Source organism: Pecten maximus, chromosome 10 (genome assembly GCF_902652985.1).
Source record: "Pecten maximus chromosome 10, xPecMax1.1, whole genome shotgun sequence".
Classification (NCBI taxonomy): domain Eukaryota; kingdom Metazoa; phylum Mollusca; class Bivalvia; order Pectinida; family Pectinidae; genus Pecten; species Pecten maximus.
In genome coordinates, this window is record NC_047024.1 from 35,269,179 (window position 1) to 35,296,611 (window position 27,433).

General features: G+C 38.1%; 1 protein-coding gene across 1 annotated transcript; it reads left to right on the plus strand.

Annotated features, from left to right (window-relative positions):
• The first annotated feature begins 1,357 nt into the window (after window positions 1–1,357).
• LOC117335709 (acetolactate synthase-like protein) lies at window positions 1,358–26,607 on the plus strand. Its single transcript, XM_033895879.1, has 16 exons — window positions 1,358–1,578; window positions 4,511–4,564; window positions 5,349–5,453; window positions 5,655–5,733; window positions 6,254–6,345; window positions 6,886–7,024; window positions 7,520–7,634; window positions 8,174–8,274; window positions 8,837–8,946; window positions 9,813–9,936; window positions 16,863–16,957; window positions 17,543–17,697; window positions 21,249–21,386; window positions 22,020–22,194; window positions 25,236–25,334; window positions 25,664–26,607. Exons 1-16 carry the CDS (start codon window positions 1,453–1,455, stop codon window positions 25,847–25,849), a joined length of 1,893 nt encoding a protein of 630 aa, XP_033751770.1. The 5' UTR covers window positions 1,358–1,452; the 3' UTR covers window positions 25,850–26,607.
• The last annotated feature ends 826 nt before the right edge of the window (window positions 26,608–27,433 follow it).

Consider the following 27,433-nt stretch of genomic DNA (forward strand, 5'->3'; position numbering starts at 1 on the left):
AGATGAACTCTGTGTGTAAAAGTGATGCGGAGACAGTCTCCATATATCAATAGATAACCGGTGGGGTCTGTTGACATCTAATTAGTGTATGCTGGAGAAGTAAGGGGCCTTATCAAATTGATGTGGCATGTGCTACGGACCAGTGTACCTCAGAGTTGACCTTCCCAGGACACCAAATTTTTATAAGTAATTAATCTGATAGGAACAGTAAAAACAAACGGTAGAGCTAAGTTTGGGCAGTCATAGACGAGGGTTGGCTCGGTTACACACCTTGTACTAAACGCTAGTAAAGACGACTGTGGAAAACATATATTAATGTGTTGATTGTCGTGGGTGTTGTGTAACAGTCATTAATTTGAACAATTCTGATAGCACTTCATCCCAGCATGCTAAAAGTCCAATATTAGCTCTCTGTGCATTTTGCTTAGTTAAAAGAAGCCATTTAAAGGTTTTAGCATAGTCCCGTGTGACCTTGAACTAAAATCAAGGTGTGTAACTTGAGAAAACATGCTAAAAACCGCATGGTTATCAAGAAGATGCTGTTTAAAGATTTTAGCATATTTGATCCATGTAACCTTGAATGAAGGTGAAGGTCATCCATTTCAACAAACTCGGTAGCCCTTTATCGAAGCATGCTACAAACCCAATACCAACTCCATGGTCCTGTTGGTTATTAAGAAAAAGTAATTTAAAGATGTTAGCATAATTAACTCTTGTGACCTTGAACTTCATTCAAGGTCATTTATTTGAACAAACGTGCACATGGCGGCACGTACGTTATCCATGCATGCTACGTACAGACTTAATAACAGGTCTCCGGGCCACTTAATTGGTTATCAAAAAGAAGCTGTTAACAAAAATAGAATATTTGACCCCTGTGACCTTGAATGAAGGTTAAGGTCATCCATTTGAACAAACTTGGTAACAAAAAAAAGGCCTTAATTTATCCCTACATATACTATACAGACCTAGCTAATATATATATCAGGTCTCTGGTCCACATGGTTATCAAGAACAAGTCATTTAAAGATTTTAGCATATTTGACCCCTATGAGATCATCCTTATGAACGACCTTAATTGATAGCCCTTCATCCTAGAATGCTACAGACTAGATTTCTACCAAGTCCGTGAGCCTGTTGGTTATTGAGAAGAAGCTGAAAATGTAAATTGTTTACAACGAACGACACATGACGGACAGCGGACAGCGCCGGACAAAAGGCAATCGCAATAAGTCAACTGAAACCTCGTCTCCGGTGACCTTAAATGAGAGATAAGTTTTGTTTTGTCCGTTTTTTTCTCCGTGCTGCGAATGTAGTCGATAAGCCTACTGAATTCAAACTTCCGGTTATATTATCGGTTAGTTTATCCTGATTTTCTGGACCGGCAGGGATTGTTGTTGCAGGTTGAAGTCCACCGGCAAGTCTGCAGTCTTTAAGATAGTACAATTTACGATGGATGACATTACCGAGAAGTTTTGTAAAGCGTCTACTCTAGTACCAGTAGGGCTGTCAGCTGCAGCTTTAGGAACGTTTATGTTTCTCAAACGATTCGGGATACTTTATCAGCTCTTTCACAAGGTGCGTCTGTCCACAGGCGTCTGAAGTTCTGACAGTAAACTGAGATATAATACCATAGAAAAAATAAGAGTATCTACTATAAAAAAAGAACAGGTATGCAACGCCTCCGATGTCAACAATCACTTAAATCTCTGCAAACGGGAAAAATATACGATTTACAATATAATTATTGGTATACACAGATGCCGCTAACATTATTTAACACTCGACAAGCATAAACCATTACTCACTGCGTTTAATAAGTTCTATTTCAGCTAAAAACTTTCTGAGATGGTCTGTCACGTCAACCATGTCGTGAAAATGGCGGACATTGTTATGCAGGTCCGCAGTAAATATCGAGGTAATACTTTTTAATCCATGAAAAAATAAGAGTTACCTGCCCTTTATTTTCAAACGTTTTAAAAACTGAGAAACATGTTACACCAGAAGTATTAAAAATGTTTCAACGACACAGAATATAAATATAAATTGAAAGAATCCATGTGCTTCTAGAGTTCTTTTTTTATTGTCAATATCATGAATTAAAAAGTATTACCTCGATATTCACTGCGGACCTGCATAACAATGTCCGCCATTTTCACGACATGGTTGACGTGACAGACCATCTCAGAAAGTTTTTAGCTGAAATAGAACTTATTAAACGCAGTGAGTAATGGTTTATGCTTGTCGAGTGTTAAATAATGTTAGCGGCATCTGTGTATACCAATAATTATATTGTAAATCGTATATTTTTCCCGTTTGCAGAGATTTAAGTGATTGTTGACATCGGAGGCGTTGCATACCTGTTCTTTTTTTTATAGTAGATACTCTTATTTTTTCTATGGTATTATATCTCAGTTTACTGTCAGAACTTCAGACGCCTGTGGTCTGTCATTACTGACATTACCAGTATAGGGTTGTAGGCCTAGGTCCAGACGTCTCCTTACAACACATCCGTCATTATGCACAAAGGCACAATACTATATGATAATTGGTATGCTATGGGTCAGAGCCTATTATATAATATCAACCCATTTATGTTGTAAATAATGTGTCCCTGTTCCTTGGCTAAATCTATTATGTATTGACTCAGAATGTCCAATAGTTATAGAAGTATCAGACTGACTTACAAAACAACACACCTCCCAATGCTGTACTACCTCTAGCTAGCGTGAATTCGAATTTTACCTTTATCCTACTGGTAAAGGATGAACGTTCTGTCAGACAGAGGTCGCTAGCTCGAGCCCCAGGGCGGACAGGACATTTTCATTACTGCTTCGTTCCTTCCTTTTAGATTACAGATTTGGTGTCGTTGACCAATCAAAGTGTAAGATATATGTGATTAAGAGGCTCCCTAATAGCCAAAGATACGGGGTTGTTGTTGTCTTAAGATACAAAAAAAAGAAGGAGTGAGTACAAGTGCAAAAGTGGAGAGTATAAATCTCCTTATAATTAGCAGTACGTACTGCATAGCGGGAGTTTCCCTTTAGCCTTAAGTTGTAGGATGTCCCTTGCATGGATAGTGAGAGCTAGGTTGCTCGTACACTTTTTTTTTTATTTCTCTTTTCTATTACACATATTGGGGATAGATAGTAAGAACTGAAGCTTTATTCAGCTGTTGTTATAAAATGAGTCTCACAGATTAAGTGTTACATTAAAAAAATATACAGGGGGAGCCTAGTCCAATGGAGTCCTCAATTTCCTATATGAAATTCTCCAAGTTCGAGCATCCTCTGATTCTCTATTGTCTGTTGGTGTAAAATATGATGTCTTGACAGTGGAAAAGAATCTATAAAACATTAAAAGAACCATGTAATTTAAAAAGAACCCCTTTGATCAAGTACAAATCCTGTGTTAAAATTTTTAAAAATTGGCAAGAAAATATCTTGATCATTTATCAATCTGGTTTGATAAATCAGCTTGATGACGTAAGGAACACCATCATGATGATTATATTGTATTTAACTGAAATGAAATGGGCTGGCTGCCATGTGTTAGTGTGTGGATGTCAAGAGTTGAAGTCCTGGTCTGGTTGTTGCATTTCTATAGGCCCATCAAAATTTGACGAAAGTATCTGTCTGGCATAAACTTTTGTATGGATAACTTCTACATGATTCAATTGATCTCTTTGAGACTTGGTAAACTTTATAATCATTGTAGTTGTTTTACCAGGGCCGCGGTGGCCGAGTGGTTAAGGTGTCCTGACACTTCATCACTAGCCCTCCACCTCTGGGTTGCGAGTTCAAAACCTTTCCAGGTACTGACCTTAGGCCGGTGGTTTTTCTCCAGATACTCCGGCTTTCCTCAACCTCCAAAACCTGGCACGTCCTTAAATGACCCTCGCTGTTAATAGGGCGTTAAACAAAAACAAACAAAGTAGTTGTTTTACCAGGAGTGGCACAGTTTAATTCTTAAATTTTTGCAGAAGTTATTTGACTTTAATTTATTTCTATATTTTCTTTTGTCTTCTGATTTTCTCTCACATTCTTCATCTGACATCTTTGAAACTTTGAAGTCTTTATAATAATGAATGATGATGATATGTAGCTGTGTTTTTCTATGCAGCGTTTTGATTCAGATATTTTTTCAGTATTTGAATTTTGTCTTGATCGAGATCTACATTTTTCATCCAATTTTTTTGAAACTTGGAAGGTTTAATAATCATGATATGTAGTTGACATGTCTCTTGAGCTCTTCAGTTTTCAACTAGTTTCTTTCAATCTTTGTACATTTTGATATGATATGAAATTTACTTTCTTGGTGACATTTTGATTAGAATATTGATGTTTTATTTCTTTATTTGTTCATGTAATTCAGTTGGATACAATAATGCATTTCGCTTTTGCGTTTATTGTTCTGCCCTGCGATATTTTTGTTTCTGTAATATTTCATTTAAATGTGAGTGTATACCTAAATGCTTATATGTTAAATGGACATTTGCTTTTTATTGAAGGTTGACAAAAACATCAAACGGAATGGTGGTGATGTAGTTGGGGATGTTTTAAAGGTAATTAACATTTACAAGACATAAATTAAATACATTTTTTCTTTTGAGATGTTTTGCAGTGGCTTGCTATTGATATTAACTCGTGTGCAAGACAAATTTCATAAATTTTAAATCAGTGAATTTATTTTATTATGTTGATGTTGAAAAATTAGTAATGTTAAAATGTATATGATGACCAACATTGTCATGTTACTTGATTAAGTGTATACATACAATATTAGCATGATTGAACTATCATCACCATTGTACAATTGCTTTTGTTAGTGAAGGAGTGAGACTACGTTTGCAAGGTAACACTTACAATGACACCACATGACATTAAAATCATATGTAATCGATTTGCGTATTGTATGAAGCAATTACGAAAAGCCAGTGGTGGACATAGTGTAAAAGTTTTTCAAGACAAGTTTTTCAAGACAAGTTTTTCAAGACTTATTCAATTAAAAAATCATTATTTTCTCCTTTTCATATTTGTGATTTCAAAAGATTTTTTAATGCTGTTTGTTATCTAGAAAAAGAAGTACCCAGGTAACCAAAATGGACAAAATAAAATACAAGAATATTTATTTAAAGTTACATGTTATGAACAACAACTCTGAAAAGCTATTATCACAGCAATGGAAATAGGAGATGATACTGACTTAATAAGAACTGTTTCTATATATCTTCAATCTGGGTTCTGTATGGTTATAAGTAAAGGTGTGAGCAGTGCTAGTGGGTATGTGTACAAGTAAAGGGTAGACAATTAAACATGCATGTGTGACACATGTTCTCTATGCTTTAGGCTCATGGAGTGAAGTATGTGTTTACTTTGGTTGGAGGACACATATCTCCAATACTAGTGGCCTGTGAAAAAATTGGAATCCGTGTGGTGGACACTAGACATGAGGTAAGTTGTACCTGTCATTTTTACTTGATGGTCCTTGATGACTGATACCTGATTCAAAATTCTGTTCCAACATACAAAATCTCATTTAATGTAGTACTTTTGATTTGTTCTTTTTGATTTCATACAATTCTAAAGTTTATTAACATCTTTAGAAAGTGAAAAAAAACTCTTACTGACAGAGTTTGTAATGTTTGTATCCAGGTTACAGCTGTATTTGCTGCCGATGCTGTGGCCAGAATGTCGGGGACAGTGGGTGTGGCTGCTGTCACTGCAGGACCAGGTAAGTCATCTTTACAGACAACCACTGTCACTACAGGACCAGGTAAGTCATCTTTACATACAACCACTGTCACCACAGGACCAGGTAAGTCATCTTTATAGACAACCTCTGTCACCACAGGACCAGGTAAGTCTTCTTTACAGACAACCACTGTCACAACAGGACCAGGTAAGTCATCTTTACAGACAACCACTGTCACTGCAGGACCAGGTAAGTCATCTTTACAGACAACCACTGTCACCACAGGACCAGGTAAGTCTTCTTTACAGACAACCACTGTCACCACAGGACCAGGTAAGTCTTCTTTACAGACAACCACTGTCACAACAGGACCAGGTAAGTCATCTTTACAGACAACCATCTTTGGTCTGTCATGATATTTTCCTTAATAGTTTTTTAAGATGAATCTGTTGATTTATTAATTTGTTTACCAGTTTTTATATTTTGTATGTAGATAATATGTATCCTATTATACTGGGTATGTGTCTTATCATCCTTGTTATATTGATTGTGTCCACAGGACTTACCAACACTGTGACAGCTGTGAAGAATGCTCAGATGGCAGAGTCTCCAGTACTGTTGATAGGTGGGGCTGCTGCGACACTTCTCAAGGTACAGCAAAGATTTTTACTCTAATATTAGACATGATGACATCTGCCCATATTACCTTTCAGAAAATAGAAAAGTTAACTTATTTATGAGTGTCAGTATGCCTGGTGTTTTTGTTGTCCCTTCTCTGGTTTTCCTTTTGGATTAATCTAGATTATTTGGACTGTAGGTTTCTTCTGTTGGTCGTTGGTCTTGTAGGTATGTATGTATGAATGCAACACCAAAGTTTGTCAGCAATCTAGGGTTTTCATTTTCTTGAGAGGTTTTTATCAAAATTTCCACAATGAAAAAGGTCCATAAATCTCTGACAAGTTCATGTTTCAGCGTTTTTTGGGTCCAGGTCAAGATCACTGGTACAATTTTTAGTGGGGGCCAGTATGGGACATGTCTTGCTTTAGCAATATGCAATTTGCTTGTTTCTTAATTGTATGTGTGTGAAAACTTAAGAGGTTAGTAGTAGGTAGAAAAAACATGTAAAGTCAAACATGAATCCTCCTGGTCATAAGTCTCAGAATTTGTATACTTGTTTGAAATTTATTCTAGGGAAGGGGAGCACTACAGGATATTGACCAGATGTCACTGTTCAAGCCGCTGTGTAAATACTGTGCAACTGTTACTAAAATCAGGGACATTGCTCCCACACTACAGAAAGCTCTACAGATAGCCCAGTCTGGAACTCCAGGTAAGGTCAAGGTCACAGACATTGTCTCCTTAGTACACAAAGTCTACAGATAGCCAAGTCTGGAAATTCTGGTAAAGTCAAGGTCATTATCTCTTCAGCACAGGAGACCCTACAAATAGCCTAGTCAGGAACTCCAGGTAAGGTCAATGTCAAGGGCATTGTCTCCTTAGTACAGGAAACCATACAAATAGCCTGGTCTGGAACTACAGTCAAGGTCAGTTCAGGGATATTGTACCAGTATTGAAGTCCAGGTACTGTATGTCTGGTAAGGAAATACAGCTATTGGGTTAAATTTTGTCCAATCTTGAACAGCAAATAAAGCCACTGTCAGATCCAGTCTGCAATGAAAGATTGGTCTATGCAGTCAAATAAAGCAAACATAAAGTAAGTTTTATATCACAAGACCTACACATCCAAACTATTTTCACAAGTTCTGTGGTCTTCATCAAAACACTTTGAGACTTGAGATAAAATTATGTAACTCTGTTTACCCAGGGCCAGTGTTTGTGGAGTTTCCTATTGACAGTCTGTACCCATACCAGACTGTCAGTAAGGAGATTGGCATCAAGGAGAAGGGAAGACTTAGTCTGATGCAGAAAATCACAAACTGGTAAGTAACAAGTGAATTGTAAATCAGATTGTCTATCATCATTTTGACCTAAAGAGGTGTACTTAATAAAACTTATACAGGGAAAAGTTTCCATGTGAAATCTGGATGGAAAAATAACTGTTATTCATTTACATACCGTTATAAAGCAAACAAAGTTTTGGTTAAAATTTTATTGGCTGATCATTGAAGAAAGGAAGTTTTATAATATATTTTTCACTTAGCACACACATCCTTTTATTCTATAAAAAGTAGGAGTGCACTTATAGGGACGGGTGCACTTATTAGGTCAAATACGGTAATGGAATATATACTGGAACTTGTGTAGAATAATATACACTGAAGCAACATTTATATCAATAATAGAGCAAAATGTGACTTACAACTTTGATCAGTCTATTCAATTATCAAGAAGTTGTAAACTCCTTTACACATTTATCATTAAGAAGATTGCTGTTTTAATATCTGGTAAAATTTCTGCTTTCTACTTTTAATCATCATTAAATGTGACAGCTCTACTCTCCTATATGATGACATTTCAGGTATCTGTCTAACTACTTGACTAATCTGTTTGCTGGAGCATTTGAGGAAAGAGATATGAGTCCATTGGCAACTGACATCAAGAAACCAACTTCTTCACAAGGTATCTGTTATTTTCTAGATTCTAAGCAATGGTTTCAGTGAAAATAACCTGTATAATTAGAGGAAGGAAAATATGTTCTGTTATGAGTGTATTGTTTATAAAGATCCATTTTTCACATTTTGATTATTTAGGGGAGATAACTAATATATAAAGATGGAAATTTATAATTATAAACTTTATTTACAAATAATAATATGGAATCTGTATGTTCTCTTATGTGTATTGTTTATGAATATTTCTTTTTCACATTTTGATTATTTAGGGGAGATAACTCTAATATTTTAAGATGGAAATTTATGATTATAAACTTTATTTACAAATGGTAATGTGCAATCTGGATTTCAGTGAAATAGTGTTGGTGAAGAGAATCTGTATAATTAGAGAAAGGAAATTATGTTTTGTTATGTGTACTTTATGTTAATGTTTATGTTTAGGGGAGATAACTCTAATATTTAAGATGGAAATTCATGAATATGAACTTTTCTAATAATGTTGAATCTGGATTAAAACTTTCCTTTCACTTTCTATAAACTCCAAAGATTATTTTTTATTCATTACACAGTCCAGAAAGGCATAGAACTACTTTCAAAGGCAAAGAAACCTGTGATTCTGATTGGAAGTCAAGCTACACTTCCCCCAGTTCCAGTTGAGGAACTGAGGAAGGCACTGGAGGTATAGTATCTGATCAATAATGAGCAGGGAGATAAATTCTCTCATACTTCAGTGGATGATCTTGCTTTATACAAGGATAAAGAAAACTTTCTCACATGTGGTAATGAAACAGCTAACACAGTTATGATGATTATCAACCTCACATCACTGTACGAAGTCATACTGTCTTAGGGAATGAGGAGTCCTGCCTCAGTCGAAGAGTTTTTATTTTTTACAGACAATGTAGATCAATGTTTATTCCAACAATAATTCGTTCATTGAAGTATGTGAGAAAGAAATGTACAATCAAACATGACTCAGTTCTGTGGACAGCAATATCTCAACCTTTGTGTAAGGGCTTAGTCTTCCAGTTGAAACTGGAAAAGACTACGGCCAGCCAACTCTTACATGAGGGTTGAGATATCCTGGTTCTTTGAACTGACAAGGGCCAGCCAAACTCTTACTGTAACTTGAGAGTTGAGATATTAAACCCATGTAAGATTCTATTTTATATTCAACTTTCTTTGTTCAGTAGTTAATGTAGTTAATCATCACCATTTGTTAGTGGATGTAAGAGATACAAGAATGTGTCTACTGATACACAGAGATTCAATCCTTGTTGATATCTTGAATAAAATTATGAAAATTGTAAAATTATTATAAAGATTTGTTTGTTTGTTTGCTGGGCTTTTCGCCCATGAATAGCCAGGGTCATTTTGGCACAGGGTCTCCTTGCAGCTGGTGCTCTAACCGAATGAACTAACATGGCCCCGCTATTATAAAGAGATCACAGAGAAAAAATAGCAATGTACAATCAAATTATTTCAGTGATAGAGGATTGCTTGTTTTATTTTTCAAGAATCTGTAAAATATATTTGCTATTATAGGACATAGGTGTACCTTGTTTCCTTGGTGGTATGGCCAGAGGACTTCTGGGTAAACACAGCTCCATACAGGCGAGACAGAAACGGGGCGAGGCACTCAAAGAGGCTGATGTTGTTATCATGGCAGGTAAGACTGCTAAAAAATAATATGATATATACTGTAAATCAAAGTAAATTATTTAAGACACAAATAATGTACATAATCATTAAGACAGGAAAGAATACTGAAAGTAATGTCATATAAATTTATCAACATGCTAGTAGACATAAGTAACATCAAGGTAGGTAGGACAAAGTCTGGAAAATCTACACATATACCTACAGGAAATACATCCACAATTAACATTCTAATCAAGGCAGGTAGGACTACAGAAAAATAACATTGTATAAATTAATATGTTTTAGGGGTAAGGACGAAATACATACTGCCACAAATAATATAATCATGCCTGGTAGGACTCAATGATAATGTCATGTATAGAGGAAATCGAAGCATGTGTGAAAAATATCAAAATATTCTGTCATATGAGTGAAATATATGTTTTATTAAACAGGAAACCATTCAATTTTGTTTTTATTGCATTTTGAAAACAAAATTAAAAACATCGAAAAATCAATAGTGTCAAAAAGTGCGGGAATCAGTAACATAATTCATGATGTTATCTCTTTGTGGCGTTACTCCACGTCAACTTGACGGCAACATTTTGAAAGGACTTATCAACGCAATTTAAGCGTTTTCTGCTGTTATCGGAGAATCTATGCATGAATAGCTAACGTGAAGTGATTATTTTGTCAAAAAAATAGTCTGAATATTTCAGAAATACAGCAAAATAACCAATTTATCTATCTTCGTTTGAATTGGAAAAATCAATGATGTGAATACAAAGGTTCGCTCTGATTGGGCAAAAATGAAAAACATATGTTCACTGCAAAATCTGATATTTTCACTGCTCATCGCTGCAGTGAAAATACAAGATTTATTAGTATCATCGATAAATTTCTTTATTGCATTTTTGCCAGTAAAATATAGAAATTTTTAAATTGCGTTGATCAGTCCTTTCAAAATGGCGCCGTCAAGTTGACGTGGAGTAACGTCACAAAGAGATGACATCATTACTGATTCCCGCATTTTTGATGCTATTAATTTTTTTGATGTTTTTAATTTTGTTTTTAAGTTTATGAAATGCAATAAAAAGAAAATTGAATGGTTTCCGTTAAATATAACATATATTTCACTCGTATGATAGACTATTTCGATATTTTCCACTCGTGCTTCGCACTTGTGAAAATATCGATATTCTGTCAAACGGGAAACCATTCAATATCCTCTATATATTTCAATGGTAAAAACGCAATAAAAATAGATATTTGTAACGTCCACTCTCCATGAACACGGGACGTGAAAGTTCTTTTTGGGATGGTTGTGGTGTGATAAACATAATTCAACACTGGATATAAAGTTTACTTATATTTATTAATCCACAGGAAAATCCCGAAGGTACAATACAATCCAATGAAGTTTCATCCATCTTCCACACTATCGCCGGCGCATTCACACTTAACAGTTCACACACATTTAAACAAATCTAAGTCTACATATTTACATCCTAAATATGTACATCCAAACGGCACTAAGTCCGTTAACGTTTAGACTGAAAGCTGCTGGAGAACTCCTTATGCAAAACGCGCAAGTCTTTTTATATCCCCTAAGGGTTAATTAATATGTATGAATTGACGATGTGGTCAATTGACCAATCGTGACCTTTAACCCGAAATATGGGCGTATCTAAACCCCTATCTCGTCATTTCCAAATATAGCCCTAGGCACTGACCACTGGTCCCACGGACCGTGTGCTACCTAATAACGACTGACTTTCAGGTTCTACCGTTTGGTTATATTTTACCTTGATATAGAATGAAGGGTGTAAACCTAAAACGGGTTAATTAACTACTGATCTAAGGGAAGCAACTCAAATAGATTTGGCTGACTATAGCGTATAGCTTTAACTACTCTAGGTAACTTTGAACGCATAACATATAAAACTTGTCTATTTCCTAGTTCACTACACAACCCCCTTCTTTTGAAGAGTTTGTGTCCCCACAAACGTCATACATAGTTAATAGTTTTCGTAACAAAAGCAATCTATCTATTCTAACGTGAAAACATAAAACATATTAAAATACCATTTTGCGTTTGCATTAACAAAACTTTTCTTACGACATGTACGAGTCTAAACTTCAATGTCAAATATTATTTCCTGACATTCTACACGCATTTTAAAAGGTTTTAGCACTAAAACTTCTAAGTAATAAAAATAATGTTTACAAGCCTATAGCTACCATCGATCGCTTACGAGCTCCTGGCGGCTATATATCCGCAAAGTTCAAACAAACATCGTAAAATCAATGTCTACCAAAATATTAACATACATTTTACTGGTTTACCGTAATGTTTTCAAAAATGTACCTAGTCTACAAAAACATACAACAACTCGTACTCTTCGTACATCTCCATCACACGTTATACCCCTGCACACATAAAACGTCATCAGACTGTATATGAATTTTCGATTTTACATCGATCCCCTACATATAATTTGGCTACACGGACACAATCGAATATCATTTTTCAAGTATATTTCTGATATGAAATAACAAATATATGTATGGTTTAGTTGTAACGTCCAAACCCCCAAGTATACGTATCCACTAATACGATATACTACAATATTGAGATAAAATCCACCCATGCCATAACCCTTAATTTGAGTTACATCTAAGATAGAAATCTAACATTGGAGGCAATACTCACAACTATAATATTAATGAACATGCTATTCGTACATTACCTTTGACACAGTGAAATAAATTCCAAAAATTTACATGTATAAATGAGATCCACGGAAACAATAACTAATAATCACAGAAATTAGTGTGTTTGTCCTAAATAATATATCCATCGGAAATTATTAAGTCACTTTTTGATATCACAAAGTTCAGTTATGTAATGTCACTGTAAAGTATCCACGCACGTAATAACCCTTTGGTAATTCTGCATAATTCAGTCCATTTCAAAGTTACAAATCCAAAAGTAACGAATTTCCGTATTTCACTAAATGTTCTAATCCAAGTCGAAAGTTTGAATTAATATCACAGTTCAAACACCAGATCAAAGTATCAACGTTTAAATCCCTTGATAATTTTGCACGGTTCCTATTAAAAAGTTAATAATCCATTAAAAGTCCTGAATGTTCGTGATTCACAAAACTTTATTCTGTCTCTGGTAATGATCCAAAACAAGAGTTCAACGAACATCACTTTTTGAATTAGATCAGTTTTGTCACTTCACAAAGTTGAAATCTTTACTGATTCAAAACAAAATCCATTCTTCATCCCCCCAGGGGCCTGCGTCCATATAGGGCAATAATTATGTCGATGATAACTACGTAATCCAATCTTCATCCCTATTTGGCATGCGTCCATAAAGGGCAATAGTCGATGATCTTCGTAAGTCCTTTGAAGTTTAAAACTGAGGTCTCTAAGTTTCGATGGCTCGCCCAGTTCGCGTTGTCCTGACAACGAGGGGTGTCCACTTCTGGTCAGTCGTTGGACCTGGCGAGTCCAAACGCATAGGTAAATTATTGGTAGGGGTGGAAGCTCCCGCTGTGCTGGGGTCGGTCGCGCTGTCCCCAGTACGTGTACCTCCAGACTTCAAATTGCCACTGTGTATTACAACTGGCTCTGATCTTCCGGAGTAACGAATTCTAAATAACACATCACTAAGCCGTGCGACTACTGTCCACGGTCCGGTCCAATGACGGGCTAACTTAGCCTTAGTTCCCACTAGTATTTAATGTTGGAATCTGCGTATTTTATCTCCAATATCATAACACATTTTGGTCATGAATATAGCTACCGTTTTCCGTGCCGTACTGAATGATTGGTAAACTTTGTGAACACGTTTACCGAGTTAATTCGAATTATTACTGAGTTCGAATTGAATATTGTTTCCAGGATATGTCCTTTGAAAAACATTGATTTTCACTTATCTTAATGTAAATCCAGAGTTTACAATTAAATGTGACAAAGTTACTAGCATCCGTGTAAAGAATATAAATTCCACTTTCCAAGCTTGGATATCCTAGAATCGGAGCAGATATGTCGTTATTCCAGTTCGTTGAATGCGAACATACACTGAGCATTCCTTAGTCCATAATTTGACCACTTAAACACCTTTTCCTGGCGAGGTCACGCAGACATTTCGCTATTAGTGCGAAACCGAACATGACTTTCCGATAATTTGACGCAAGTCCGAGATCTAACGCTCTATAGCTGTAACTCGGTAAAATACAAAACTGGAGCAACATCGCTTCAACTGCCGCGATTTTCGAAGGAGTTCCAATGCTATCCTGAGAAACCACCTGTCCTAGGATCTAAACTTCATTGTACAAGAAGTTGCATTATTCGCCTTAAATTTCGCGCGATATCAAGGCTACCAAACAGCGGTCAAACTATACCAAAACTGTTTAAAATCCTTCGCGTACACAATTATTGTCCAGATGAAGCACTACGTATATATATAGTATTATATGCACTAGCGTTCCACTTAGCGCCTACTCCATCCTGGAACACATGATTGGCACTATTCAAAGTCCAAAATCATCTACATGTACAAATATCATCCTCACTAGCTGAGACGTAACGAACGCGGACTTGGCTCAATCTGACATCGATGAAAAGAGTCAAATTAACAAATACAAGCGAATTAAACCACAGCTCCACTGAATGCGACCAAATATCATCTATACGACCAAATACGTGTAGGATACACATCATCTGCTATGTTAACACATATTCTCCAGGAATTCTTCATTTTCTATACCAAAACCACGAACTAAAACTTGTCTCTTCAATTCCACATTTTCACAATTTCTGAATAATGCACATTCCTCTATGACATAAGAAGTTTCAAATCGCGTGCGAAACGGTACTAACACAGGGCGTTCTTCTGGTGTTACATTGTATTCGATGATACGCCAAAAGATGTTTCCATCATGGAATTACTCCTGGCCCCAGAGTCTAATTTCCAATTAAGTTAACGGCTATTTTGCTATCAACTTCCTATCCGCGTTGCTTTGAACATCACAAATTTAGCTTTCACATCTTCCTGTCTGCGACTTTGCGTGGAAAATTTTAAACTTTTCCACTTTCTCCCAATGTCTGTTTTAGCACCACCGTTCGCTTTCCCCGTATGGTCGACCCCATCAACCTCACTGACTTAGGTCCAGAAATTGGCGATACTTGACTTTGGTTATTCCCTGATTTGAGCCTTCCCGAATCTAGGACTGACACACGATACACTGATCAAGTTCCTGCTCATTTTACTACTTAGTCCGAGAGTTGTCACAATCTATGAACGATCATAGTTTCCTAAAAGATCAAAAACATGTGTCTAAAATGCTTAATTATGTTATTTAGCAATCCGAAAGTTCTTTGACACCGTCACAGCTGTTATAAGCGTTATTCGACAATATTTCGATGATTTTTAAATGTACTCACGGTTCATTGGATAAAATTTCTTATACATGTCCTGTATATATCCTGTATATACCCCCGGAAAATTGTCGGATTTTAACTTCCAAGTAGCGAAAATATTCACTTTTAATTTCCTAAATACTTCTCCGTTAAGCACTATTAACGCGAGGAAACATAATGAGTTAACTTCCATAGTAACTCGGAAACCACTAGAAAAATCCTCAGCTTCCCGATGGTAAATATATCCTCCGAAACTCCTTGACCTATGTCCTGCATCATATCCCGAGTAAATAGATCTCTCATTACAACTTCAATATAATAGAGAACACAACTGCTAAACACACAGTCAAAACGTTCCATTACTCAACATTTCTTTGTGAAACATACAACTATATGATGTGGGTAGCGGAGATAAATCCACAAGCTCGAGGCAAGCACTTCTAGGGTTAAAATCCATTTCCGAACAAAGTTTCCGAATATATGCCGTTCCTTTGTAAATTAAGAGTAACGGACTTAAAAGACACAGTTTTTGTGCTCTCGATAGCACTACAGGATTTGACGAGTTGTATGAATCCAATCGTACCAAACTCCGTCGAACGAAAGACATCACAGTTTTTCGTAGAATTCAAACATCCAGTGTTAGTTACAGTTTATCACAACCACATTTTAAAACCATCCCACCGCTGCCACCAATTGTAACGTCCGCTCTCCATGAACACGGGACGGGAAAGTTCTTTTTGGGATGGTTGTGGTGTGATAAACATAATTCAACACTGGATATAAAGTTTACTTATATTTATTAATCCACAGGAAAATCCCGAAGGTACAATACAATCCAATGAAGTTTCATCCATCTTCCACACTATCGCCGGCGCATTCACACTTAACAGTTCACACACATTTAAACAAATCTAAGTCTACATATTTACATCCTAAATATGTACATCCAAACGGCACTAAGTCCGTTAACGTTTAGACTGAAAGCTGCTGGAGAACTCCTTATGCAAAACGTGCAAGTCTTTTTATATCCCCTAAAGGTTAATTAATATGTATGAATTGACGATGTGGTCAATTGACCAATCGTGACCTTTAACCCGAAATATGGGCGTATCTAAACCCCTATCTCGTCATTTCCAAATATAGCCCTAGGCACTGACCACTGGTCCCACGGACCGTGTGCTACCTAATAACGACTGACTTTCAGGTTCTACCGTTTGGTTATATTTTACCTTGATATAGAATGAAGGGTGTAAACCTAAAACGGGTTAATTAACTACTGATCTAAGGGAAGCAACTCGAATAGATTTGGCTGACTATAGCGTATAGCTTTAACTACTCTAGGTAACTTTGAACGCATAACATATAAAACTTGTCTATTTCCTAGTTCACTACATATTTATACAGGTGTAGTCATAAATAACTTTACTCAACATGGCATTTAGAACATGGTTTAACAGATGGTTTATGTGACATTACTAATAGGTGGCTAAGATTAATAACAATTGTTTGTCCTTGTAGGTTCTGTGGCAGATTTTAGGTTGGGATATGGCAGGGTGCTGAGCAGGAAGTCCAAGATAATTGCCATCAACAGGAGTAAGGAGCAGCTATATAAAGTAAGGGTATACTGTGTTTCAAGGAAAAAGCTAACTTGTAAGTCAGGCTACGTTGTCAAGTCCTGTGTATCCAGATAGATCAAGGGAAAAATTAAGGAGGTTTTCTGAGGGCAGTAGATCCACAATTAGGGAAGGTTTTTAACAGATCTACAGATCAGAGAGTCTTTTGGATTGGCATGGGATATTAATGATGATTATCATGTTTAAATTACAATAAAAGTACAAAACATCTGTATATTACTTTGTTAACTTAAATACAAATGAATTTAGATATGTGATTCATCAAAATATCATAATATTGTATAAAATGTGTATTTAATTAAAACTGGTAGTGTATGTAGCTATTTAACCACTGGACCTGCACTTCATTCGCATCTGAACAGAAAGACAGCAGATTTCAATGAGGAGAATAAAAACTATAAGCAAAATTCTGATTGGCCAATACTGAAAATTATATACCAATTTGGTGTGACTGTCTTTAATGTGTCTGTCTTTACAACTGTTATGTACATCAGCTAAGTAAAAGTGAAAAACGGCAAACTATCATGTAAATTACCAGTATTGAACATGTTTGTATTGTGGTAGAACTCTGACATGTTCTGGAAGCCGACAGTGGCTGTGGAGGCAGACGCAGCAAGCTACATTGTGGAGGTTGCCCGAGGACTGAAGGGATACAAGTGTGACCAGGAATGGCTACATCAACTAAAGGACAAGGACACTGTCAAGGAAAAAGCTAACCTGTAAGTCAGGCTACGTTGTCTAGACCTGTGTATCCCGATAGATCAAGGGGAGGATTTGTGAGGGCAGTAGATTCACAATTAGGGAAGGTTTCTGAGGGCAAGAGATTCAGGTAGAGAATAAGGGAGGGTCTCTGAGGGCTGTAAGTATACAATAAGGGAGGGTTTTTGAGGGCATGAGATCCACAATTAGGATGGGTTTCTGAGGGTAAGAGATTCAGGTAGAGAATAAGGGAGGGTCTCTGAGGGCAGTAGGTGTACAATTAGGGAGGGTCTCTGAGGGCAGTAGGTGTACAATTAGGGAGGGTTTCTGAAGGTAAGAGATTCAGGTAGAGAATAAAGGAGGGTCTCTGAGGGCAGTAGGTGTACAATTAGGGAGGGTTTCTGAGGGCAAGAGATTCAGGTAGAGAATAAGGGAGGGTCTCTGAGGGCAGTAGGTGTACAATTAGGGAGGGTCTCTGAGGGCAGTAGGTGTACAATTAGGGAGGGTTTCTGAAGGTAAGAGATTCAGGTAGAGAATAAAGGAGGGTCTCTGAGGGCAGTAGGTGTACAATTAGGGAGGGTTTCTGAGGGCAAGAGATTCAGGTAGAGAATAAGGGAGGGTCTCTGAGGGCAGTAGGTGTACAATTAGGGAGGGTTTCTGAGGGTAAGAGATTCAGGTAGAGAATAAGGGAGGGTCTCTGAGGGCAGTAGGTGTACAATTAGGGAGGGTTTCTGAGGGTAAGAGATTCAGGTAGAGAATAAGGGAGGGTCTCTGAGGGCAGTAGGTGTACAATTAGGGAGAGTCTCTGAGGGTAGTAGGTGTACAATTAGGGAGGGTCTCTGAGGGCAGTAGGTGTACAATTAGGGAGGGTTTCTGAGGGTAAGAGATTCAGGTAGAGAATAAGGGAGGGTCTCTGAGGGCAAGAGATGTAGGTAGAGAATAAGGGAGGGTCTCTGAGGGCAGTAGGTGTACAATTAGGGAGGGTCTCTGAGGGCAGTAGGTGTACAATTAGGGAGGGTTTCTGAAGGTAAGAGATTCAGGTGGAGAATAAGGGAGGGCATCTTCGCTAGCCAAGACTTCTGATTACGTTACACTCCACGAACCCTTGGCAGATATAGTCGTATTTCAACCGCCGCGCCCTGGAAACAGGGCATCCAATCAAATCACATTTTATATTCAGGCTTGGTTTCGCAGTAAACAAAAATTGCGGCGCCCAGTACAGAGCTACCTTGTCGACTATATCATGGCATTTCATCTAAATACAGAGACGTACAATCTTTGGTGAAACATTCACAGTGTTTGATCAATTTATAGAAGTTATTGATCACGTCTCATCAAAATAAGCATCACCGAGGAAGTACAGCGGTAACGCTTGTTTTGATTGGTAGAAAATTTCTTGCATAAAGGATGGTAATTTCGAATATTTGAGGGCCAGAACTGACGTCTAAATCTGCCAAGGGTTCATGGAGTGTAACGTAATCACAAACCATGGCTAGCGAAGATGAAGGGAGAGTTACTGAGGGCAGTAGGTCCACAATAAGGGAGGGTTACTGAGGGCAGTAAGTCCACAATAAAGGAGGGTTACTGAGGGCAGTAAGTCCACAATAAGGGAGGGTTACCGAGGGCAGTAAGTCCACAATAAGGGAGAGTTACTGAGGGCAGTAGGTCCACAATAAGGGAAGGTTACTGAGGGCAGTAAGTCCACAATAAGGGAAGGTTACTGAGAGCAGTAGGTTCGCAATAAGGGAGGGTTACTGAGGGCAGTAAGTCCACAATAAGGGAGGGTTACTGAGGGCAGTAGTCCACAATAAGGGAGGGTTACTGAGGGCAGTAGTCCACAATAAGGGAGAGTTACTGAGGGCAGTAGGTTCGCAATAAGGGAGGGTTACTGAGGGCAGTAGGTCCACAATAAGGGAGGGTTACTGAGGGCAGTTAGTCCACAATAAGGGAGAGTTACTGAGGGCAGTAGGTCCACAATAAGGGAGAGTTACTGAGGGCAGTAGGTCCACAATAAGGGAAGGTTACTGAGGGCAGTAGGTCCACAATAAGGGAAGGTTACTGAGGGCAGTAAGTCCACAATAAGGGAGAGTTACTGAGGGCAGTAGGTTTGCAATAAGGGAGGGTTACTGAGGGAAGTAGGTCCACAATAAGGGAGGGTTACTGAGGGCAGCAAGTCCACAATAAGGGAGAGTTACTGAGGGCAGTAGGTCCACAATAAGGGAGAGTTACTGAGGGCAGTAGATCCACAATAAGGGAGAGTTACTGAGGGCAGTAGGTTCACAATAAGGGAGGGTTACTGAGGGCAGTAGGTTCACAATAAGGGAGGGTTACTGAGAACAGTAGGTTCACAATAAGGGAGGGTTACTGAGGGCAGTAAGACCATAATAAGGGAGAGTTACTGAGGGCAGTAGTCCACAATAAGGGAAGGTTACTGAGGGCAGTAGTCCACAATAAGGGAAGGTTACTGAGGGCAGTAGGTTCACAATAAGGGAGGGTTACTGAGGGCAGTAGGTCCACAATAAGGGAGAGTTACTGAGGGCAGTAGGTCCACAATAAGGGAGGGTTACTGAGGGCAGTAGTCCACAATAAGGGAGAGTTACTGAGGGCAGTAGGTCCACAATAAGGGAGGGTTACTGAGGGCAGTAGTCCACAATAAGGGAGGGTTACTGAGGGCAGTAGGTCCACAATAAGGGAGAGTTACTGAGGGCAGTAGGTCCACAATAAGTGAGGGTTGCTGAGGGCAGTAGGTCCACAATAAGGGAGGGTTACTGAGGGCAGTAGGTCCACAATAAAGGAGGGTTACTGAGGGCAGTAGGTCCACAATAAGGGAGGGTTACTGAGGGCAGTAGTCCACAATAAGGGAGGGTTACTGAGGGCAGTAGGTCCACAATAAGGGAGAGTTACTGAGGGCAGTAGGTCCACAATAAGTGAGGGTTGCTGAGGGCAGTAGGTCCACAATAAGGGAGGGTTACTGAGGGCAGTAGGTCCACAATAAAGGAGGGTTACTGAGGGCAGTAGGTTCACAATAAAGGAGGGTTACTGAGGGCAACAGTCTAGCAAGAAATAAAACCTTTACAACATCTTAAGGTCATAACTAGTATACAAACTTGCCATAAGGAATAGCCATTTAAGAGTTGGTAATTAAACACCAAAGATAATGTCAGAAGGTCGTAGTAAGTGTTAGAATGAACAAAGTCAGTTTCTTAGGAAAGTCATCAAAATTTTGTTCTCTGACTATCTACAAGTATTCACAGGCACTTGATACAAATTGCTTTAGCAAAAACAGTCAATGTCATGTTGGCGAAATTTCAGAATTTCTTTTATTTTGCTTACAGTTTCCGTAAATCTCCCAACAAGTCAGAGAATGCAAAATTTAAAAAAAGATGTGTAGCAATGAAACGTATATATGTTTTGTAAAGTATTCAGAATTGTTTAATCATAACGTTAACACTGGTTTATTTTTTTGCTTTATTGCCGTCAAATGTGAATTCCAACAGATGCTTTTAATGTTTGCTTTTTTATCTTTGATTTGTGAGTAACTTGCTGGTCATTAAATGTTGGTCATTTGTAGGGAGAAAGCAAAGGAAGTAACCGATGTGCACCTTAATCCACTAAAGGTCCTCCACGTCACTGAGGAAGTGATGGGAGACAACACTGTGATGGTGGCTGATGGTGGAGATTTTGTCGCTACTGCCTCGTACATTCTAAGGTAAAGGGTTAATATCTAGAAATATATGTTCTCTCAGCCCTTGTACTCAGTTGTCAGAGTGACATTCAGTAAAATCAGCCTTAACAGAAAACCAGAGTAAAATATGTTTGGACTGATAATTAGTATAAAATATGTCTAAAAACTGAACAACAATTGTGAAACATGATTGGACTGAACAAAAGCAAAAAAGGGATGAAAGAATTGCTTAATTAATCAAAGAACTGTATTAATGTTTAGTGGCTACAGGAATAATACTATTTAAGTTGAGAAACTTCACATACAAGTAACAATTATATTTTAGGGTTTTAATTCACCAAAATATGATCAATTGAAAAAATTAAAAAAAAAACCACTCTATTTTGCCATGAATGAAATCATAATATGTACCTTAATTTCATGCAGTGATATTATGGTACGTTTTCTTTCATCTCGTAAAACAAAGTTATCCACAGCCAAACATGCCTCTTAACTACATCTAATATGTATCAACACTCTTAAGGGGGAATAAATCTTATGAGCTGTACTCAAACATAGGTCTGATATTTGATTGGAAATCTTTTCCTGAGGAGATAGCATTTTATGAGAGTTTCATATCCCATTAAGAAAACTATGTTCATCCTTTGTCTACTACAGGCCTAGGGGACCTCTTCACTGGCTTGATCCTGGTGCATTTGGAACTCTAGGAGTTGGAGGTGGTTTCGCATTGGGAGCCAAATTGTGTCGTCCTGACTGTGATGTGTGGATTATTTACGGTGATGGTTCCCTTGGTTACAGTGTGGCCGAGTTTGATACCTTTACAAGGCACAAGGTAAAATAGTCTAACAAATCCTTATCATTAAGAAATTCCATGTAAGGCAGTAAGAGATGGAATGAATCTCATTGAAAGTTGAAGATATTAAGATGTACCAGTATATATTTTCAACTGAAAATTACATTTTAACATCTTATTGTTTTAATTTGGTGTCTGTCACTGGATCCTGATAACCCCTGTATGTCCCTGATCCTAACATGATATAACCCCAGTATGTTCCTGATCCTAACATTGTATAACCCCAGTATGTCCCTGATCCTTACACTATATCACCTCAGTATGTCCCTGGTCCTAACACTATATCACCCCAGTATGTCCCTGGTCCTAACACTATATCACCTCAGTATGTCCCTGGTACTAACACTATATCACCCCAGTATGTTCCTGGTACTAACACTATCAGATCAGTATGTCCCTGGTCCTAACACTAAATCACCTCAGTATGTCCCTGGTCCTAACACTAAATCACCTCAGTATGTCCCTGGTCCTAACACTATATAACCTCAGTATTTCCCTGGTCCTAAGACTGTACCACCTCAATATGTCCCTGGTCATAACATTGTTTAACCCCAGTATGTCCCTGGTTCTAACACTGTATCACCTCAGTATGTCCCTGATCCTAACACTCTGTATAACCCCAGTATGTCCCTGGTCCTAACACTATATCACCTCAGTATGTCCCTGGTCCTTACACTGTATCACCTCAGTATGTCCCTGGTCCTAACACTATATCACCTCAGTATGTCCCTGGTCCTAACACTATATCACCTCAGTATGTCCCTGGTCCTAACACTATATAACCTCAGTATGTCCCTGGTCCTAACACTGTATAACCTCAGTATGTCCCTGATCCTAACACTATCACCTCAGTATGTCCCTGGTACTGACACTATATCACCCCAGTATGTCCCTGGTCCGAACACTATATTACCTCAGTATGTCCCTGGTCCTAACACTGTATCACCTCAGTATGTCCCTGGTCCTAACACTAAATCACCTCAGTATGTCCCTGGTCCTAAGACTGTACCACCTCAATATGTCCCTGGTCATAACATTGTTTAACCCCAGTATGTCCCTGGTTCTAACACTGTATCACCTCAGTATGTCCCTGATCCTAACACTCTGTATAACCCCAGTATGTCCCTGGTCCTAACACTAAATCACCTCAGTATGTCCCTGGTCCTTACACTGTATCACCTCAGTATGTCCCTGGTCCTAACACTATATCACCTCAGTATGTCCCTGGTCCTAACACTATATCACCTCAGTATGTCCCTGGTCCTAACACTATATAACCTCAGTATGTCCCTGGTCCTAACACTGTATAACCTCAGTATGTCCCTGATCCTAACACTATCACCTCAGTATGTCCCTGGTACTGACACTATATCACCCCAGTATGTCCCTGGTCCGAACACTATATTACCTCAGTATGTCCCTGGTCCTAACACTGTATCACCTCAGTATGTCCCTGGTCCTAACACTAAATCACCTCAGTATGCCCCTGGTCCTAACACTATATCACCCCAGTATGTCCCTGGTCCTAACACTATATCACCTCAGTATGTCCCTGGTACTAACACTATCAGATCAGTATGTCCCTGGTCCTAACACTAAATCACCTCAGTATGTCCCTGGTCCTAACACTATATTACCCCAGTATGTCCCTGGTCCTAACACTGAACCTGCTCAGTATGTCCCTGGTCGTAACATTATATCACCTCAGTATGTCCCTGGTCCTAACACTATATTACCCCAGTATGTCCCTGGTCCTAACACTGAACCTGCTCAGTATGTCCCTGGTCGTAACATTATATCACCTCAGTATGTCTCTGGTCCTAACACTATATCACCCCAGTATGTCCCTGGTCCTTACACTATATCACCTCAGTATGTCCCTGGTCCTAACACTATATCACCTCAGTATGTCCCTGGTCCTTACACTATATCACCTCAGTATGTCCCTGGTCCTTACACTATATCACCCCAGTATGTCCCTGATCCTTACACTATATCATCTCAGTATGTCCCTGGTCCTAAGACTGTACCACCTGAGTATGTCCCTGGTTCTAACACTATATAACCTCAGTATGTCCCTGGTCCTAACACTATTATATCACCTCAGTATGTCCCTGGTCCTAACACTATATAACCTCAGTATGTCCCTGATCCTAACACTATCACCCCAGTATGTCCCTGGTCCTAACACTATATCACCCCAGTATGTCCCTGGTCCTAACACTATATAACCTCAGTATGTCCCTGGTTCTAACACTATATCACCCCAGTATGTCCCTGGTCCTAACACTATATAACCTCAGTATGTCCCTGGTCCTAACACTATATAACCTCAGTATGTCCCTGGTCCTAACACTATATCACCCCAGTATGTCCCTGGTCCTAACACTATATAACCTCAGTATGTCCCTGGTTCTAACACTATATAACCCCAGTATGTCCCTGGTCCTTACACTGTATCACCTCAGTATGTCCCTGGTCCTAACACTATATCACCTCAGTATGTCCCTGGTCCTAACACTATATCACCTCAGTATGTCCCTGGTCCTAACACTAAATCACCTCAGTATGTCCCTGGTTCTAACACTATATCACCCCAGTATGTCCCTGGTCCTTACACTATATCACCTCAGTATGTCCCTGGTCCTAAGACTGTACCACCTGAGTATGTCCCTGGTCATAACATTGTTTAACCCCAGTATGTCCCTGGTTCTAACACTGTATCACCTCAGTATGTCCCTGATCTTAACATTGTGTAACTCAAGTATTTCCCTGGTCCTAACACTGTATAATCTCAGTATGTCCCTGGTCCTAACACTGTACAACCTCAGTACATTCTTGATTCTTACACTGCATAACCTCTGTAACCCCTAGTTCTAATACTTTATAACTTCTGTTTGTTCCTTTTCCTAACACTATATTATGACCTCAGTATTGTCCTGGTCCTGATACTGTATCCTAATAACCTCATTAACCCCTGGTCCTAATGCTGTATAACCTTAGTTTGTTTAATACAACAGTTGCCGGTGATTGCCTTGGTTGGGAATGATGCTGGCTGGACACAGATTGAGCGAGAACAGGAACCTATGTTTGGTAGCAGTGTGGCTTGTAAACTGGCTGTGAGTTAAATATCTTTTTAGGTCAACAGAAGCTTTGTGACCTTTTTCCAAGAGATCTGTTTTGATGTTGCTATCTATTGGTAATACTATAATTATATCAATGTACAGTATAATGTTTTAGATGTACATGTATGTGTTGAAAGAACCATCAGAACAATCAAAATAAGTATTAAGTTTATGTTACAGATTGAAAAGGGTGAAATCAATACAAAACTAACAGTTATACATACATTAATTATACATAAAAGATATCTAAGTATCATTTTGTACATATATAGTGACTTTCGAATTTGTCATTTAAATAAAATTAGAAATGTTCTTTTATTCAGTTCACCGATTATGAAAAAGTTGCCATTGGATACGGTGGAAAGGGCATGCGATTGGACAGATCAAATGAGGAGAAAATTAAGGAAGTACTGGAGGACGCTGTGAAACAGAGTCGGGATGGACACAGTGTATTAGTTAATGCTCTGATAGGAAAGACCAACTTCAGGGAGGGCAGTATTTCTGTGTAACACTTCAGATGGACACATCTATCTCAGGGATTCAAGTTCTACTCTCAATATATAAACATTTTTCGGTACCTTTATAAGATGCCAATGCAGAATCGAAGGCTTGGGGTTGGCCATTTTATTAGTATTTGGCAAACTAATGTCCAGTCAATTGACTGACACATGTCCTTTGCAGTTTACAAGGGTGCTAGACCAGAGGTGACATTGATTCTGCCACTTACACACCTTCCCTTTGTTTCTGTATCAGAGGATCACACCAGGGATAACTCTGGAGGGGACCATGGGGCCATTTGCCCCATATTTTCCAAAATGGCCCACAAAACTCACAATTTCTGAAATCTTGTCAAAATGGCCAATGATTTTTGGTTCCAGGGTGAACCCAGCACATGATTGTGTAAAATTATGCTTTTGTTAAAATTTCCACATAAATAAATTTGTATCATCTGTAAGGTAATGCATACAGAGATTCCATATTACCTTTTCCAGGTTGGCAGAGATGATAATTACCAGGTACATGTATATTGAGAGCAGATCCCTTGAATTTTGGAGATACAAGTCTGTGATGACACACCAACTCTCTATATGGAGCTGAAAACATTCCTGTGATATTCATTCTAAACATTTTTATATAGCAAGATTAGCAAAATATTTGTTTCCCTACATTAAGGCAAGAAATAAAATTTCAGCAACACTAGTCTTTTGGGCAAGTTCATGTTAAAAAAAAAGAATGGGCAAAAAGTTGAACCATTATATTGTTGTCCTATTTAACTTAATTAGTAGCACTTTAAAGGAATTAATCAAAGGAAAAGATAGAAATTACAAGAAAATTAATTTTGCATTTAGCTATCTTGCAAGTCAACATTAAATTTGTAGTCATATTTACTTGCCCAAAGACCAAGACTACTGGCTGCAGGTCATGGTACCTGGATTTTTTTTTCTTGTCCTGTTCAGCTTACAGAATTCACTCTCCCAGTGCTGCGACTTTGTATATGTGACTGTAAGGGTTGGTAAGTCATGAAGGATTACATGTGTAAGTATGTGATGGTTTGTATGGGAGTTCTGAATGTTATTGGTTGCTTATTTCTAGGCTGATCATTGAGGAAATGTTTTGTGGGTGTAAACACTTTGATATATCAAGTGTTAACTTATAAGTACATGTTGGTGAGTTTGGTAGTATACAACTTGTGTTGGGTTGTACTCTTATTATTATAATGCTATATATGTGTGATCAAATATATACAAATATATGCAAGTGTTGATCATGATAATGTTTCTGGTAAACCTTGAAACATTCACAGAACAAATTATTTCTGTCCAATTTCTGTATTATACTTGGTTTTTGTCTGATCTACTTGTCATTTTGTACATTTGTAAAATGTTTTCAGTAGATAGAATCAGTCATTTAAAATCAGATGCAATATCCATTATTAATATATTAATATACTTGTAATGTAGTTGAAGAGTAAGGCTTGATGTGTTAATTTATACTGTTAGAAACTAATATTTTTTTTAGAATGTGTAAAGATACCTGTAAAGGAGGTTTTGTATTCCGCAATAAAGCAAACTTTGGTTATATCGCAAAAACAA

What these genes read in the sequence shown, in the direction of transcription:
- LOC117335709 (XM_033895879.1), top strand. Translation starts at nt 1,453, where the DNA reads ATGGATGACATTACCGAGAAGTTTTGTAAAGCGTCTACTCTAGTACCA. An exon ending in AACTGAGGAAGGCACTGGAG is followed by an intron (nt 8,947 to 9,812) that starts GTATAGTATCTG and finishes TTGCTATTATAG; the next exon opens with GACATAGGTGTACCTTGTTT. An exon ending in GTCAAGGAAAAAGCTAACCT is followed by an intron (nt 17,698 to 21,248) that starts GTAAGTCAGGCT and finishes GGTCATTTGTAG; the next exon opens with GGAGAAAGCAAAGGAAGTAA.